Source organism: Salmo salar, chromosome ssa13, assembly GCF_905237065.1.
Source record: "Salmo salar chromosome ssa13, Ssal_v3.1, whole genome shotgun sequence".
NCBI classification, from domain to species: Eukaryota; Metazoa; Chordata; class Actinopteri; order Salmoniformes; family Salmonidae; genus Salmo; species Salmo salar.
The window spans coordinates 42,167,829-42,186,672 of NC_059454.1; the positions used below are offsets into that span (position 1 = coordinate 42,167,829).

At 45.0% G+C, this 18,844-nt stretch overlaps 1 protein-coding gene across 2 annotated transcripts; it reads right to left on the reverse strand.

The window, feature by feature from the left end:
• Positions 1–604: 604 nt before the first annotated feature.
• On the reverse strand, positions 605–18,025 carry acvrl1 (activin A receptor like type 1). Of its 2 annotated transcripts, XM_014135870.2 has the most exons (11): positions 17,317–18,025; positions 7,247–7,319; positions 6,763–6,792; positions 5,730–5,966; positions 5,146–5,342; positions 4,872–4,971; positions 4,451–4,597; positions 3,556–3,831; positions 3,070–3,267; positions 1,929–2,059; positions 605–1,679 (listed from the first exon to the last, which is right to left on the reverse strand). In XM_014135870.2, exons 2-11 carry the CDS (start codon positions 7,314–7,316, stop codon positions 1,533–1,535), a joined length of 1,533 nt encoding a protein of 510 aa, XP_013991345.1. In that variant the 5' UTR covers positions 7,317–7,319; positions 17,317–18,025; the 3' UTR covers positions 605–1,532. The 2 variants fall into 2 exon arrangements, with proteins under 2 accessions (XP_013991345.1, XP_045549247.1); XM_045693291.1 differs by lacking the exon at positions 6,763–6,792 and having other exon boundaries at positions 17,317–18,024.
• Positions 18,026–18,844: the final 819 nt, after the last annotated feature.

The window sequence follows — 18,844 nt, forward strand, 5'->3', positions numbered from 1 at the left end:
GTTTGGGCATAAGCAGGAGTTTGTCCCATAAAAATTCCCATTAGATATTTCCATTTGTCTGAAAAAGTGCTGTATGATATGTATTTACATGAGAGTAAATATAAGTCTGGGGGAAATATGATCATAAACCTCTGTGTTCTTTTCCTGAATTGTGATTCACAGGTCTGAACTATCTGCTGATAGCTCCTCGGGGAGTGGCATCCTGCGCTTATAAAACCTGTCATTCACAATACCAACTGACTTCAAATTAACATCTGAATTAAAAAAAAAAAAAGTTAAAATGGAAGACAAAGTGAATATGCAAAAATGCACATTTTGATAATAGTTGTTGATTGTATTGGCCTACGCAAAAAAATATATATATAGCTGAAGAGTACTCCATTGAACCAAAAGGATCATTCAGTGGAGTGGACAATTTAGTGTCTGGTACCCTCTGGTGGACAATTATAGAACTGCATGTTCTTTTTCCCTACCAGCATAACAGCTTTTAGTAGCCTAATTCAAATGACATTTCAGAGTGAGGTGAGCAGCATGGAAACACAACCAATTTGAGTAGGATTACAAATATGCATCCAAAGACAAATGAAACACCCTGTAAACAACGTTGTGTTTCTTTTTTTAATTTCCCTTTTCAATATTGCTGAACGGTAATGATGATAATGGTGGTAATTCTGTGCTGAAAGTATTGCAGATATAATATCAGATTAAAAACAAACACATGTATATAATCAACATCGTAAAATATAGAAGTACTTTAACTTTAAAACAGCTTTTACAGTAAATCCAATGCCGGTGAAAGAAACATTCTAATGTTAAGAGTAGACAGAACTGATTTATTAGCTCTGTTCTTACAATATCATCATGAGTAACAAATTGCAGTAATGGGAGCATTACAAGGGTACTGTATATGGTCAGCTGAAAAGGTTTTCAGGAAATACAAAATAAATCAATACGTATAGATCCTGTATAGTGCATCAAAACAATTAAGAAACGAGCAAGGCATTAAACGGCCGCTTGAAATGATGACGCTATGTCCACAAGGCCTCACTGATCCAACGGTGAGACACCCATTCCCACAAGGACATCACATCCACCAAACTCTGAAGCTCTCTCAATCCGGTGGGCCCCTAGGAGAGGACAATGTCCATGCTCTATGGAAGACCGGAAGTCAGTGAACTCTTTCAACAGGAGTAATCAGGCAGTTACTGGCAAATGGTTCTGTCCATAGAATAATCCAAGTCCAAATGTGTCTATTGTTATGCTTCCCATTCCAGATCTCAGCAGATAAATAGGCCAAAGCAAATACATTACATTTTTCGATTGCATTCCTGATTTTAAATGATCCAAGCAGTATACTCAAGGTTGGCGACGGACTTTTAGGAAGAAGCACTAGATATATTGGACACAGAGTCTTAAGTAGTAGGAGAGGATATAGATCATCTCTATATAAGACTATAAGCCCTACTTTTGGTGTGCTCGTTGTAGTCTTATGTTTAGGTCTAGACGTCCTGCTTGCAGTCTGGTGTTGAGGCCTACAGGTCCATTTTGAGTTTCTCTGTGGGGTAGCCATGGTCCTGGTCCAGCTTGGAGAGAGTCTTTCTGACACGGAGAGCTGTGAGTCGGGCTGGGGGGCTCTGGAACCAACACTCCTTCATTACCTTGGCAATGGAAGCCAGGATCTGTACATAGATAGAGAGAGAGAGAGGGGGAGAGAGAGAGAGGGAGGGAGAGGGGGGGGAGAGAGAGGGAGGGAGAGGGGGGAGAGAGGGAGGGAGAGGGGGGAGAGAGATGGAGGGAGAGGGGGGGGAGAGAGAGGGAGGGAGAGAGAGAGAGAGAGAGGGGGAGAGAGGGAGAGAGATACCATAAGACAAGAACTGCAAGAGCTTTACAAGTCACCCCAAACAAATGCTTGTGTGTGTGTTTCTCACCGGGTGGGAGTGCAGTCTGTTGTGCAGACTGGGTCTCTGCTGGTCTACACACACCACCTTCTTCATCTCCTCAAAGCTGGGGTCAGAGGGCACCATGTCAAAGAAGGGCGGCCGGTACTCCTCCACAATCCCTGGAACACACAATCACACATAATAAATACATGCTACATATACTGTACAGTCAGCACCAGTATGCCTGTGTCTTCATTCCAAGTCAAAGGTCAGCCAACATACCATTTTATGCAATGGTGATTGAGGTGGGGAGGGTTTGGTGGGAAAACGAGACATCGTGACACTCGGTGACATTGAAATAACGTTCAAGATTTCAAGACGGAGAAAACAGAACCGGAGAAGACTACATCAAAGATAAATCAGGCTTATCTTCTCTCAGATTAGGATTGAATCCTCTCTCGGACTATATTAGATTTGGATTGTACACATATTTCACTTCGTACAGGACTGAAATAGTACACTGAACTTGAGAGTAGGACTATTGGGCTATATATGTTGGACTAAAAACAGAACTGAGAAATACTGAATCCCTGGACAGAGAGTGTATTGTTCTGGGAGGTCTGGTTGTGAGACCATGTGTGTGTGTATCTGTGAAGGAGTGTGAGAGAGCATCTGGACTATGTGAGTTGGGAGAGTGCTGACACTAGATAAGAGTGTTTATAATTACTAGAGGGCTAATCATGAGAGAGGATATAGACAGAAACACACCACACACACACACACACACACACACACACACACGCACACGCACACGCACACAGACTCCCAGAAAGAACAACATTGTAATGATGAGAGACATGGGCTCATCCCCTCCTACACTCTACAATAGTACTGAGTGTAGTACTAAGACAGTATAACATGTATTTTCAATACCATTTGCTCCAGTAGATGGTAAAGTATGAAAGTATTTACTTGTTCAATCATGATAAACATATCCCAGGTTCCCTTTGGTTCATATTATCCACCGTACAGTACAGCACATTTTTAGTAAGTGTATGTGACCCCTGCGGGAATTGAACCCCCGACCTCGACATTACCAGCACCACGCTCTTACCAACTGGACCACAGTACACATTTCAATTAAAGATGATAGTGTTTTTGTTGACCTTCTAGCTGCGTGTGTGGTTACCGTTGACAATGGTTCTTCTGGAAATCTCCCAGAGAACCAGGCCCAGGGCCCAGATGTCTGTCTGCTTGTACGACTCAAAGATGTCCATGCGGATGGTCTCATCCAGAACCTCTGGGGCCATGTAGCGTTTGGTACCCACCCTGGGGTTGTTCCCCACATCCAGGTAATCACTGGTCTGAGAATGCATCACAGCCAGGCCTGGAGACACAACAGGGTCATGTTCAGTTGGTGAGAAAACATTTTTAAACAGAGTGAAACCTGAATTCGTACAATAATAACACCGAACCTTCGAACACATTTTTTTCCCTACAGTGTGCCATTCTGAACACAACCCACGAACACAGGAAAAAGTTAGGAATGCTGTCTACGTGCTCTCTCCAGGCGTATCATAAACAGGCAGCAGCAATTCATAAAATGGACTTTGCCCTCCTTTCTCCAGCTCGCTCTCCTTCAGCCCTTCCCACCCCTCCCACCTCCTGTTCTTACCCAGGTCAGCGATGCAGCACTGTCCGTTCCTCTTGACGAGGATGTTTCGGCTCTTCAGGTCTCGGTGGGCGATAGCAGGCTTGCCCTGGCAGCTGAGGATCTCGGTGTGGAAGTGGACCAGGCCGCAGGCTACAGACAGGCACATCCTTAGGCAGCCCTCGGGGTCCAGGCTGCTGTACTGGAGGAAGTCATAGAGACTACCCAGCTCGTGGAAGTGGGTGATCAACCACAGCTGGGTGCTGGAGTTCTTAGAAGTCATGTCAGATGCTATGAAGCCTGGGGGGGAGAGATGACAGCGAAGCATGTTAACGATGAGATCTTGTGTTAGCGTTTGGTAGGAATTGAAGGCTACATTAGACCAGGGTTCACCAGCTGGCGGCCGCTGGGTTGTTTTATTATGCTTCGTTTTTCATGGTTTGGACATAAAAGACTGTAAAAAACATCAGGAAATCGGCTGCGAGTTATTTTAGTCGTAGAAATCTGTTCCCACGTATTGTCACATGTAATAGAGAGACGTGATCGTATGCAAACAGAAGCAAGATTTCAAATGATTGTCTTGGTCAAATATTATGTCTGTTTGAGCTTCTTGCGGTCTACAAATGAGTTGGAATTATGTTCCGGGCCTCCCGACCATCCGCTCAACAACAAAACAAATTGGCCCGCGGCTGAATCTAGTTGATGATCCCTGCAGTAAACTCTTGATACGCGCCCACTGGGTTGTCGCAGTGCATTTCTCCACTCACAATATATAAAGAAATACATTCATTGCACTTGATACAGGTATCTGTATGCGCCGGTTTAGTGCAAGTAATTAGTCCAGTCCAAAACCATAGCATCATGAGACAACTGTATTGGTCTCGTTGCACAACACGGGTTCCAGGTTAGGCCGACTCACCCAGGATGTTGTCGTGTCTGAGCTGTACAGTGTTGTAGATCTCGGTCTCTCTGAACCAGGACTGTTCATCTCTGGAGGAGAAGATCTTCACGGCAACACTCTCTCCCATCCAGGTGCCCCTCCACACCTCTCCGTACCGGCCCTTACCTGGGGATAGAAGGAAAGGGGACAGAGACGCAAATAGTTCAGACATAACAGCAGCTATGGAGGGGATTGGTATAGCCTCGCCTCAAGCCACTGTGTCTAGTAGACAAGTAGTACTTGAGATTTTTTATTTTTATTTTTTAGAAGGTCCATGAGACACTGGTGAGTGAGTTCACAGGGTCTGTATAGTGCTGCAGCTATGGACGAATGAGAGACTGACAGAGAGAGCGAGACTGCCAGAAAAGGAGGCAGGGAATAAGTGAGGGGGATGTCTCACCGACACACTCGACCAGAGAGATCTGCCGAGCCATGGTCCTCTGCACCAGGTACGGCAGGCCAGTCCCACTGCCTGAGGTACAGAACTCATCAAAGATTTCCTACACAGAGAGAGTCGCACACGTCAAGGATCTCAGCCGCCCGCCACTGGTTTTCATGTAGCAATTTCATTACATAAATAAACATATTATTGCTAAAGCGCCTGGGATCTTGGTAGTGATTCTATGACATCATTTCCTCCTGTGCATATCAATTAAATGAAGTTCCATTCTTACCCCGTAGGTAGGGTCTGCCCCACTGGGCACCTTGAGCATGGAGACGTCACGGTCCTCTCTGTAGCCCAGCCTGTGGTGCTGTCGTCTGGAGCGTAGCCACAGCACCAGGCCACAAACAGCCACGGACAGGATCAGCAACACCAGCAGAGGGACTGCCACCAGCAGAATCACGCTGTCCTCCTCACTCGTAGGCTCAACTAATGGACAGTGGACACACGGGCATACAGGCAAGAGTGAATAGCAGTAACACGACAGACTTCGATTTTAGCTGCCCACGGTGCTGTTCAAACTGGTCAGGACCTCCAACCAGATACGATAGAGATGATGTTACATCAGAAAAGTTTATTTTGTATAAAATGAAAGTTGGTCATATGACATCTTATTATTAACGCATGGCATTACCCCTGTCAACCACCAGGGGACACCAGACACCGAGTTTCCATTAGAAGCCTGTATGACTTAGGTCTGAATCCTTACCTGATTAGAGGGGAAGGATAAAAAACCATGGAACCTCAAGGCCCAGATATGACAAGGGGTTCTAGACTGTTTGGAAGGAAGTTCTAGCGAAGCTACAGTGTTCTGACCTGGGTCTGGGGGAGCGGTGCTGTTGAAGTTACAGAGGTTGTTGGTGCAGCAGTGAACGTACAGTCCCTGGAAGCTGGTGTAACACTGCTCCTTGTAGTGGTCCCTCTGGAAGCAGCCCCTCTCCTCTCTGCCATGCACCTTGGTGTAGAAGCAGTAATCACCCCTACAGGTGCCGTTCCTACACGTTCCCTTCTTGTTTTCACATGTACACAGCAGGTTGGTGACGCCGTCAGGGCCTGGAGAGAGGGAACCGGCAAGTGTGTGAGCTGTGTGCGTATATATACACAAACGGACACAAACAAGACAGACACACACAGCCGACTTGGACTGTTCTGTACACTACTGTCTGGCAAACACTACTGGAGCTTCGTAGCGTTCAGGTCTATACACACACACACACACACACATACTTACATCATCCCTCTCACACACAGTCTGACGCCACATACACTCGCACACACCAACACACACATATTATGCACACACTCTCACCACATTATCTACTATTTATTCATCTACTTTTTTATTATATATCCTGCTGCCCAGTCATGTTTTATCCCCTGCCTACATGTACATATTACCTCAACTTCCTCCGTATCCCTGCACATTGATATGGTACTAGTCTTGTATAGACAGTAGCTTGCGTTTTATTTCTCGCGTGTTTTCATTTTTATCTGACCTAGCTTTGTTTTCGTGCTTTAAAAAAAAAAAAGATCCTATTCTGGACTATCTAATTCGTACCTCTGACGTCGAACTGCATTGATGAGGAAGAGCTTGCAAGTAACCGTTCACCTGGATTGTTTGCACCTGTTGCATCCTGTCATGTGACACATTTCCTAGGATTCGACGCGACACACACAATCTCAATCTATCGGGTCCTTCTCCATCACAGCACCACTGTGTCGCCAGTGATTATGTCAATGTAAACTCTAGTGTCATTTTTTTTGCCAACTTTGTTTCTGTCGGGAGTGTGATACCGAGGACTAGTGAAGAGCAACTGTGGTTCACATTATAACACAGAAACAAACTTACCCTCTGACGGCGATCCCACAGATGACTGATCTGCAAAAATATAAAAGCGGTGAGAGAAAGAGCAGGTCTGGTGGGCCTGCCTTGGGCTGGGTAGAGTATAGAGGCCTCAGTGAACCCCAGAGAGGTGAGGAAGTGGTCACTGAGGGACTGAAGGGTTTCTCTTTCTCTCCTTGAGGCCTGCGGGTCAGGGGTCGCAGCAGCACTCGCACAGGCACGGCAGGAAGACGCAGACTTCCTCTGCTCTATTGTTTCACTACCGTACGACAGCGAGCACTTCTCATCTACACACGCATCTGCACCAGGCTGATTCCCCAGCAGCAGCAACAAACTCACTCGCTCACACTCCGACACACACCAGCACAGATACACAAACACAAAGATATACAGCACGCATACGCACGGGTGATTACGTCAGCTAGCACATTCAGAAGACACACGCAGCCACACACACGGACACGCACGGCCACATTCTTTGTTGACCTACCTGCGTGAGCTGTGGAGGTCCACAGGCACATCCCAGCCAGCAGCACTGTGAGCATGGCAGCACCCCCCATTCTCTGTCAGAGAGACAAGACAACGATTAGAGCTGCAGCCATTATGCTTTTGTCACAGTATATCGGTCTTTAGGCACTCGACGCAAGATACGGGACAGACAGTTCTCTCTCTCTCTCTCTCTCTCTCTCTCTCACACTGTTTCATAAACTCCTGAGCAGCTTCACAATCAATATCAACTTCTACCTTTCCTCTCATTTTCCCTCTCTCGATCTCTCTCTTGGCTCCTACCAATCTGTCCTCCCACTCTCTCTCTCTCTCTCTCTCTCTCCGAGCATGATAACCTAGGCCTGCTGCTGTGGCTAAGCTGACTGGACATCTCTGAAATGAAAACACCAAATGGAAACATCTGCCGCAAGATCGATGCAGCTCCAGCCCAGCAAACATTCCTGCAACATTGGGTAACGACACAATGGGAGTCCACAATTTGGGTTCCGGCTAACGTTAGCATGACAACATCAGGCCCAGCTACAGGTTGGAGCCACACAGCTCTAGTCATTCCCACTGACTCCCAGTCTGTCAGCAGAGGAAGTTATGAGGTCAAAAACAAAAACAGAGAGAGCGCCAGGCCCAGGGTCCAGTCAGTCTGCCTGCTCTGTAATTGGAGTGGGTGGTGGTTTGGATAGAAGAGGGGGTTGAGTTAGGGAAAGGCAGCACTCTGCACTGCCCGGCCCTGTGTGTTTGTGTGTCAAACCCCTGTGGGTGTGTGTGTGTGTGTGTGTGTGTGTGTGTATGTGCGTGCGTTCTGCTCGTGGTTGTGTGTTTGTGTACTGTGTAGCAAGCTACCCAGGCCCAGACTCAGGCCTGTCAGCTCCATGGCTGCCTGGATCACAGTGTAAATATTGATTGCTATGCTTCCTGCCATTGAGAAGCCGCGCCCTGGAAGGAGACTCAGGTCTGCTCATTGTGTGTGTGTGTGTGTGTGTGTGTGTGTGTGTGTGTGTGACCTGCTCATTGTTTAGGTCTGCGCTGCTGTGGGTCACGCAAGCTAGAGAGGGTAGAGGCGGGGTTTCTACGCTATGAGACAGGGTTGGTTTCAGCATTCTTTTGGTGTTGTGTGTACTTTAAGCTGGTGTACTGAACAGGGGTGTGTGGCTACTGATTGGTGTGTAGTGTCATCTTTTGGAGTAGTGCTTGAGCCCTGCCATAGTAGCAAAGAAAGAATAACGCTGCTCTGTCAAACCAGTTGTTAAGGAACCGGTCCGGCTTATTAAACTATAGCGTAGAGTGCACCATTTCATAACCCCACCACCTACCATCATTAAATTGACACTCATGCAGTTTCACAAGTCACGTACTGCGTGATATCCTGGGGAAACATGGGTCGTGTTTCTGAAACGGCTGAGCAACGAGAACTGCCTACAGGATATTTGGCGGACTGACTTCCAGATATTGCACAAACAATGAATGCTTGAAATGAAATGCCACATGCTGCAACTGTCTGTGTTGATTCAGAGCCCCTACTATCCCCAGGGGAACTATGGAGTCAGTTAATGTGCCACTCAGTTGAGGAGGCTGCTGAGGGGAGGACGGCTCACAATAACGGCTGGAACGGAGTCCGTGGAATGGCATCAGCAACATGGAAACCACGTGTCTGATGTATTTGATACCATTCCACGTATTCCGCTCCAGCCGTTTACCAAGAGCTCCGTCCTCCTCAATTAAGGTGCCACCAACCTCCTGTGGTACCGCTCAATGACGTATAAACACAATACACTATAATGTATGTCTATGATAACACAACACATCCAGGCAGTTTGTGAAATCATCTTCCTATTTTGTTGATGGCTGCTTCGGGCTCCGAAGCAAAGTAATTCAGTTGAATCATCATTCCAGAAGAACAATCTGTCCATGTGATAATACTGACAAAACAGGCTGCGACTTTGAAAAATGAGCTTAAATCTTTAAACAGACAACTTTACCGCTGGGCTTTTTTTTTTATTTGCCCAAATTGTGTGGCACCAGCTCAACTCAAGGATCACAGAGTTCTGGTTTGGCAATCAGGAACAAGGCCGCGACACCACAGTCAGGGTCCTCAGCTCAGCAGCTGTACCGCATCTCCATCACGGTGCATTATTAGACACCGACTAGGAGAGGATTTGATACTACTTCCTGTACCGTGCATCCCTTGAGAAAGGCCGAGCAGCTGAAACTTCAGAGCTGCTTTGCGTTGAATTTAATAAAAAAAAACGTCTAAAGTAAAGCAAGATAAACTTTTTTTTGGAGCACGCGTGCACGCTATTTTTCACTGTACAGTCTACATATCCGCTGTGTTTTAATATGGGCCCTTAGGAAGACAAATATTCTGTAAACACAGCTCCACCCATTGAATTGGCCTATTCTCTATGGAGGAGCACTAACCATACTGTCTGTCTCTGATTCCCCCTCTCGTCCACATCTACCATAACATCTGGGTAGAGATGAATAATCTGCCTTAGCCATCACAGACAGGCAGAGGCAGACCAGTCACACACACAGCCCACTTCCTTTCTCTGTTTCCCTGCCGTTTGTCTCCACTCTGTCCACAACACCACGGCGGTCACACCGACCCGTGGGAAAACACAGCCATTGTCATCTCTTCCTCTCATCTTAAAAGCTTTGACTTCACAGTCCCATCTCCCATTCCATCTGGATTACATTTATGTTGCGGTGGGGGGGAAAGCAACCCAGCTAGCACATAACGTTCTGAGAACCATGTTTCTTAGAGCTTGGTGGTACCAAACTGTCTGTTCAAGCAGTTGGCACACAGTTCGGACACTCATCGGTACAACACAAGACATGCAACCAGAGGTCTCTACACAGTCCCCAGGTCCAGAACACAGGCTGGGAAACGCACAGTATTAAATAGAGCCATGGAACATGTAACTCTCTGCCACCCCAGGTAACTCAAGCTAGCAATAAAACCAGATTGAAAAACCATATAAAAGAACGCCTTACGGCACAATGGGGACTGTGAAGAGAGACAGCCATTTTGATATTTTTTGTATTGTATTATGTAGGTGGGTGGCCTTGCATGAGCCTTGGCTTGTGCTAGCCGGAACGGCTCATAGATCAGGAGCCGTCTCCTGTTTCTGAAGCGTGAGGCAGAGGCAGGAGATAATGTAGTATTATGTAGTGTTATGTAGTATTATGTAGTGTTATGTAGTGTTATGTAGTATTATGTAGTGTTATGTAGTGTTATGTATATTATGTTTATTATATTATGTATATTATGTATTTTATTTGATGTTTTGTTTCCTGTTTGGAACCCAGGAAGAGTAGCCACTGCCTTGGCAGCGGCTAATTGGGGATGCCAATAAATACTTCTAAAAATACTACTTGGTTAGAGCTTGGTTTTCTTATGGTTATTTTGCATACAACCTTCCCATGGTGCAGGAGTTGCTTGGCTTTGGAACATGCTCAGCACATTTAAAGAACTTGACAAAATAACGTTATTTTTTTGGTATTTCATTACTTTAACAGAACGTTTCCTAAAAGTTCAAACATGGTTACATTTAATTACATGTTTGGTAATGTTCCAAGAACGTTTTCTCCAACTGGTTTGACATTGGGAATGTTCTCAAATAGTTCCGAGAACGTTAAGAAACAACGTTCTTCTGTAGGAATTTCAGTACTTTCAGCACAACGTTTTCTGCAGGTTTACTCATAGTTCTATTTAAAGTCATGTTCTCAAAACATTAAGAAATCTTTCCATGAAAACCACAAGAAAGCATTAGGGAATTCAAAGAACGTTCTAAAAATGTTATTTAAAAACATATACAATCCATTCTTAGCGTCAACAAAGCTCTCTCAAGCCTCTATCTTGTTAAGTGTGTTCAGGTGTGTTGGCCTTGATCTTAATGAGTGCTTGTTTCCTTTGAAATGGGGTCTGTTTGAATAAACTAAAATGAACAACTTTGTATGAGTTAACATCCTGGTGGCGCAGTGGATGAATTCCATGGATAGAAAACAGAACACCATTAGTTTGAATCTCACTGATGCCGTGCCACAAGTTAATTTCCCTCCAAATACACCTCTGCTGTTTTCAATCAGGGTCTCAGCGATCACTGCCTCATTGCCTGCATCCACTATGGGTCCGCGGTCAAACGACCATCCCTCATCATTGTCAAACGCTCCTTAAAACACTTCTGCGAACAGGCCTTTCTAATCGACCTGGCCCGGGTATCCTGGAAGGATATTGACCTCATCCCGTCTGTAGAGGATGCCTGGTCGTTCTTTAGAAGTAATTTCCTCACCATCTTAAATAAGCATGCCCCTTTCAAAAAATGTAGAACTAAGAACAGATATAGCCCTTGGTTCACTCCAGACCTGACTGCCCTCGACCAGCACAAAAACATCCTGTGGCGGACTGCCCTAGCATCGAATAGTTCCCGCGATATGCAACTGTTCAGGGAAGTCAGGAAACAATACACGCAGTCAGTCAGGAAAGCAAAGGCTAGCTTTTTTAAACAGACATTTGCATCCTGTAGCTCTAACTCCAACAAGTTTTGGGACACTGTAAAGTCCATGGAGAATAAGAGCACCTCCTCCCAGCTGCCCACTCACTGAGGCTAGGAAACACTGTCACCACCAATAAATCCACGTTAATCGAGAATTTCCATAAGCATTTCTCTACGGCTGGCCATGCTTTCCTCCTGGCTACCACAACCCCGGCCAACAGCTCTGCACCCCCCGCAGCTACTTGCCCAAGCCTCCCCAGCTTCTCCTTCACCCAAATCCAGATAGCAGATGTTCTGAAAGAGCTGCAAAACCTGGACCCGTACAAATCAGCTGGGCTAGACAATCTGGACCCTCTCTTTCTAAAATTATTCCCCACCATTGTTGCAACCCCTATTACCAGTCTGTTCAAACTCTCTTTCATATCGTCCGAGATCCCTAAAGATTGGAAAGCTGCCGCGGTCATCCCCCTCTTCAAAGGGGGTGACACTTTAGACCCAAACTGTTACAGACCTATATCCATCCTGCCCTGCCTTTCTAAAGTCTTCGAAAGCCAAGTTAATAAACAGATCACTGAACATTTCGAATACCACCGTACCTTCTCCGCTGTGAAATCCGGTTTCCGAGCTGGTCACGGGTGCACCTCAGCTACGCTCAAGGTACTAAACGATATCATAACCTCCATCGATAAAAGACAGTACTGTGCAGCTGTCTTCATTGACCTGGCCAAGGCTTTTGACTCTGTCAATCACTGTATTCTTATCGGCAGACTCAGCAGCCTTGGTTTCTCAAATGATTGCCTCGCCTGGTTTACCAACTACTTCTCAGATAGAGTTCCTGTGTTTCAAATCGGAGGGCCTGTTGTCCGGACCTCTGGCAATCTCTATGGGGGTACCACAGGGCTCAATTCTCGGGACGACTCTTTTCTCTGTATATATCAACGATGTCGCTCTTGCTGTGGGTGATTCCCTGATCCACCTCTACGCAGACGACACCATTCTGTCTGGCCCTTCTTTGGACACTGTGTTAACAAACCTCCAAACGAGCTTCAATGCCATACAACTCTCCTTCCGTGACCTCCAACTGCTCTTAAACGCTAGTAAAACTAAATGCATGCTTTTCAACCGATCGCTGCCCGCACCCGCCCGCCCGACTAGCATCACTACTCTGTACGGCTCTGACTTAGAGTATGTGGACTACAAATACCTAGGTGTCTGGTTAGACTGTAAACTCTCCTTCCAGACTCATATTAAACTTCTCCAATCCAAAATTAAATCTAGAATCGGCTTCCTATTTCGCAACAAAGCCTCCTTCACTTTCGCCGCCAAACACACCCTTGTAAAACTGACTATCCTACAAATCCTCCACTTCGGCGATGTCATTTACAAAATAGCCTCCAACACTCTACTCAGCAAACTGGATGCAGTCTATCACAGTGCCATCCGTTTGGTCACCAAATCCCCATATACCACCCACCACTGCGACCTGTATGCTCTCGTCGGCTGGCCCTCGCTACATATTCGTCGCCAGACCCATTGGCTCCAGGTCATCTATAAGTCTTTGCTAGGTAAAGCTCCGCCTTATCTCAGCTCACTGGTCACGATAACAACACCCACCCATAGCACGCGCTCCAGCAGGTATATTTCACTGGTCATCCCCCAAAGCCAACACCACCTTTGGCCGTCTTTCCTTCCAGTTATCTGCTGCCAATGACTGGAACGAATTGCAAAAAGCGCTGAAGTTGGAGACTTATATCTCCCTCACTAACTTTAAACATCAGCTATCTGAGCAGCTAACCAATCGCTGCAGCTGTACACAGCCCATCTGTAAATAGCCCATCCAATCTACCTACCTCATCCCCATATTGTTTTTATTTACTTTTCTGCTCTTTTGCACACCAGTATTTCTACTTGCACATCATCATCTGCACATCTATCACTCCAGTGTTCATTTGCTAAATTGTAATTACTTCACTAGTATGGCCTATTTATTGCCTTACCTCCTCACGCCATTTGCACACACTGTAAAAATACTTTTTCTATTGTGTTATTGACTGTACGTTTGTTTATTCCATGTGTAACTCTGTGTTGTTGTTTGTGTCGCACTGCTTTGCTTTATCTTGGCCAGGTCGCAGTTGTAAATGAGAACTTGTTCTCGACTGGCCTACCTGGTTGAATAAAGGTGAAATAAAAATAAAATAAATAAATAAACATTTCCATGTGTCCTATCTGTACTTGGAGTTCAAAACAGTTAACCTAAGCTAGCAGTGTTATTTGAAGTCTAAACATTCAGTGAATGTTTTAAGGAAGTTATTCAAAAACATCCAAATAACCTTAACATTTTGTTCAAAACATTCATAACTTTTAGACAATGTTCTCAGAACGTTATTTAATTACCTTCAAATTACCATTCTCAGGACATCAATAAAACCTCCCATGAAAACTTTAGTACAGCTCAGGAACCATAGTACAGATCAGGAAACCTATGGCTTCGTTCCCAGTACCAATGGGAAACCAAAAACGTACGTACCCACAACTTCCAAGGAGCCAAATGTGCTAGCTAGGAAGCCACCAGTGGAAGAGGCTACAGCAAACTGACTCCAACCTCCTGCAATGAGCCTCTATCTGCCTAATGCAACTGAAGGAACTCTTCTACAACTCTGCTACTCTTCTGCATGGATAAAAGTGTCTGCTAAATGGCATATATACAATATATACAAGTAATTTGTAAGGCAACTGACTTCATAGCTCAGATGACAGAACAATATCTAGCTACAATACATGGCCAATAGTATGTGGACACCTGATCGACGAACATCTCATTTCAAAATCATGAGCATTAATATGGAGTTGGTCCCCCCTTTGCTACTATAACAGCCAATCACTCTTCTGGGAAGGCTTTCCACTAGATGTTGGAAAATTGCTGCGGGGATTTGCTTCCATTAATCCACAAGAGCATTAGTGAGGTTGGGCACTGATGTGGGGCAATAAAGCCTTCCAATTAGGCCTTCCAATTCATCCCAAAGGTGTTTGACGGGGTTGAGGTCAGTGCTCTGTGCAGGCTAGTCAAGTTCTTCACACTGATCTCGACAAACCATTTCTGTATGGACCTCGCTTTGTGCATGGGGGCATTGTCATGCTGAAACAGGAAAGGGCCTACCCCAAACTGTTGCCACAAAGTTGGAAGAAAAGAATCATGTAGAATGTTATTGTATGCTGTAGCGTTAAGATTTCCCTTCACTGGAACTGAGGGGCCTAGCCCGATCCATGAAAAACAGCCCCAGACTATTTTTCCTCCTCCACCAAACTATACAGTTGGCACTAATAATATGCATTCGGGTAGGTAGGGTTCTCCTGGCATCTGCCAAACCCAGATTCATCCATCGGACTGCCAGATGGTGAAGAGTGATTCATCACTCCAGAGAACGTGTTTCCAATGCCAGCAAGTTTGACATTGCACATGGTGATCTTAGGCTTGTGTGCGGCTGTTCGGCCATGGAAACCCATTTCATGAAGCTCCCGACGAACAGTTATTGTGCTGACGTTGCTTCCAGAGGCAGTTTGGAACTCCGTAGTGAGTGTTGCAACCGAGGACAGAAGATTTTTTAGACGATACGCGCTCCAGCACTCGGTGGTCCCATTCTGTGAGCTTGTGTGGCCTACCACTTCACAGCTGAGCTGTTGTTGCTGCTAGACGTTTCCACTTTACAATAACAGCACTTACAGTTGACCCGGACAGCTCTAGCAGGGCAGACATTTGACAAACTGACTTGTTGGAAAGGTGGCATCCTATGACGGTGCCACGTTGAAAGTCACTGAGCACTTCAGTACGGGCCATTCTACTGCCAGTGTTTGTCTATGGAGATTGCATGGCGGTGTGCTTTTATACACCTCTCAGCAACGGGTGTAGCTGAAATAGCCGAATCCACTAATTTGGAGTGGTGTCTACATACTTTTGGCCATGTACTGTATATCTTTATCATTCAGATAATTATTCATCTTTCACTGTTTATCCACAGATAGCCATGATTGTTTAGCATCTGTTGTTTAGTAAAGGCTTTACAGCTTTAATCCTGTGATTGTTGTGACTCAGAGCTTGTTATGATGAGAGAGAGACTTGTCTGGTCTGGTATGTCTGATTGTATCTGCATTAGACAGACGTGACAAAGCCAGGCTTAGCGTTTGACTACATGCTTCAATTACATCCCATTTGGCACCTTATTCCCTATTTAGTGCATTACTTTTGACCAGGGCCCATATGACTCTGGTCAAAAGTAGTGTACTACGTAAGGGATAATGTGCAATTTGCGACCCACCCATTGTGTGTGTTCTCTTCTCACGTGAGGTAGGATCAGGTTTCCCTCTATACCCCAATGCTTAAACCAACATGATGATAAAACGATAAAAGGCAAAGACATGTTTTTTAAGGAAACAAAATACCTCAAGGGATTTGCAAACCTTAGCGCTACGGCCCAATAGGGCCTCATTTCTTTTGTGTAAATCACCAATAGTCATTGGATTCGGCTCATGCAAAAGTTGAAGCACAGCATTTGCATGAATTGCAATACAGTTCTGCAAATTCAAATATTCAAAGGAATGTTCATGTTGTATTTAATCATAGGGCCTTCTGCTAGAACCATTTAGTCATTGCGAAGACGCTAAAACACTGAAGATATGCAGCTGTAGTGAACCATGCTGGCTGAGGTGTGTTGAGAGTTTGTTCCTTCACACCTGAGTGAGAGAAGAGTTCGCAGTGACAAAACATACCTCCGTGGCTGTTGTGTTGCGTTCCACCCACAGGTCTGTGTAACCCCACCTGGCAGCTACAACTACATCATGTCTCATCATAGCCCATACAACACTTCATAAACTAGTAATGATGGGAAAGATCAACTGGGCCCTTATTTATATAGCATCTCAGAGAAGGAGTGGTGATGTAGGAACCGTTTTGAATTTAGATCATAATGAATAAGGGGAGACCTGATACTAGATCAGCACTCCTACTCTGAGACACCTTATGAATACTGCCCCTAATCTAGCATCATGTCGCCTCTGTCCATAGAATCTTATTTATCATGATCTAAAAAGTCAAAACCGATCTGAGATCGGCAGCACTGCCACGCAGAGACGCCTTATGAATAATGGGCCCTGGGTTTTGCTTTGAATGGACTCAATATAAGGCACACGTTTTGCAATGTTCAGCTATTCTGGAACCTGAACCGTGCCTTGGGGTGAAATGTCATTGCTAAACTGGAGACAATCTAGAGTGGAAACATGTGCAGGTGTTCTAGCCAATAAGCACCGCTGTGGTTTGGCGTATTTCTGATGTGGTCAATGTGGGAAATATGTCAGTTAGGCATCAGTATTTCATAGCCTACAACATTCTAATCAAAGAAAGGCTTGTAATAACGAAGTTTACCTACATATTTAAAACAGCTATCCATACCTAGACAAAAGGTTAAACGAATAGGCAACAACTGTCACAAATGTCAGATTAAATGTGCAGTGTACTAAATATTCAACATCACACTCAAATCATAAAAAATATATATTTTAAGACTTTTACCCGTTTTTTTTTCCCTTTTAAGCGCAGCTTCTTGCTTTTCACGAAGAAGCCAAATTATGTATCACCACAGACATGCGCCACGTTGGTCCCATATTAAAAACAAAATATGTCTTTTAAACTACTTTAAAGTGTTAAAAAGACAACCAAAATGAATGTATTAGATACGTCTTCCATTCACATGTCAGCCTTTGAGTTCGGTGAAAGTTTTCAGTCCCAGATGTTGAATCCTAAAATCTCTCCACATCCTTTCCTGTTTCGATGCGAATCAAAGTCAGTATTTTTATATGGCGCCCCTCCACTTTATGTCAAATCATTTCAGTTCTGCTACAATGAAACGACTCTAAACTGAATATCAAAGATACCTGACGGGAAAATGAACGCCCGTCCTTTCGGTCTAAGATATATAGTCCCGTCCAAGTTGACCAGATTTGTCTCGTCTCAAGCGCGGCGCTGTGACGCTGTATCTCGGTCTAAAATCTTTGACTGATAAACCGAAAACACGAAGCCGAGCTGGAACATAGGCTAGACGTCAGCCTTCCGCTTTGAAATAAGTTCACAAACAGCCCATGGCTCCATCTCGATAAAGTAGTCTACGTAGCCTGCCTAGGAACCTTCAACCTAACTTTGCTCTGTTCCTGATTCAAGCGCAAGATTAGGCCTACAGAGATTTTAAATAAAATTGTGTCCCACCCCTCATTGTCTCGAACGGGGTCTGGCTGGAATGTGCTCTCTCAGAGCAGTTTTCCTGTTGCTGGCAAACGTTTTATTTTCTCCTCTGGTTTTCCCTCTTGCAGCCTGTCGTATACGGAGACTACAATTACAGGGCAGATGTGGCTTTAGGTCTTTCAGTGATGCGAGTTTAAGAGATAGACTGTAGTAAATATGTTATAACTACATAATTAGGCATCAAGCAGACAACATTTTTACACTTGAACTTTAATCATAACTTCCTTATTAGGCCTTAACATACACTGTGTGTGTGTGTGTATGTGCTGTTTTTTTGTGTGTGATGCTCACTGTCTGTATCACTAACACTGTCTGTCTCATCTGACTATGAGCTGTCCATGGAGACAGTGTGACACCCTATTCCCTATGCAGTGCACTTTTGACCAGAGCCATAGCGCTCTAGTCAAATGTGGGCATAGGGTGTCATTTGGGACACACCCTCTCTGAGACAGCCGGTCCCAATTCACTCCCTACCCCTCCTCTTACCCCTTGGACCGAACCCTTCAGCGTTTGCAGAGCTAACTGAGTAATGGATGATGACACACTAACTGTTAATGGAATTACAACTGGTATCCGGTCTCATTTCGCTCTTGTGTTACAGCAACAAACACAATGTTTGTATTTGTTACTATATTAGGCACATATCCTCCTCAGAAGGACAGTCGGAGCTCTAGGAGAATATTGCGCTATTTTAGCCAGCTTTGGTCATCGTGAAATATCCTTTAAAAGGAGGTCTGCAAGGCTTACAGTGGGTCTAAATCCAGTAAATATAGCTATCTAGACCCAGTGGATCAATTTTTGT

Excerpts from the sequence above, each read along its gene's own strand:
- acvrl1 (XM_014135870.2), bottom strand. The coding sequence starts at position 7,316 with ATGGGGGGTGCTGCCATGCTCACAGTGCTGCTGGCTGGGATGTGCCTG. Across the intron at positions 5,343-5,729 it reads CACCGCTCCCCCAGACCCAG|TTGAGCCTACGAGTGAGGAG; the intron begins GTCAGAACACTG and ends ACTGTCCATTAG. Across the intron at positions 1,680-1,928 it reads ACAGACTGCACTCCCACCCG|ATCCTGGCTTCCATTGCCAA; the intron begins GTGAGAAACACA and ends ATCTATGTACAG.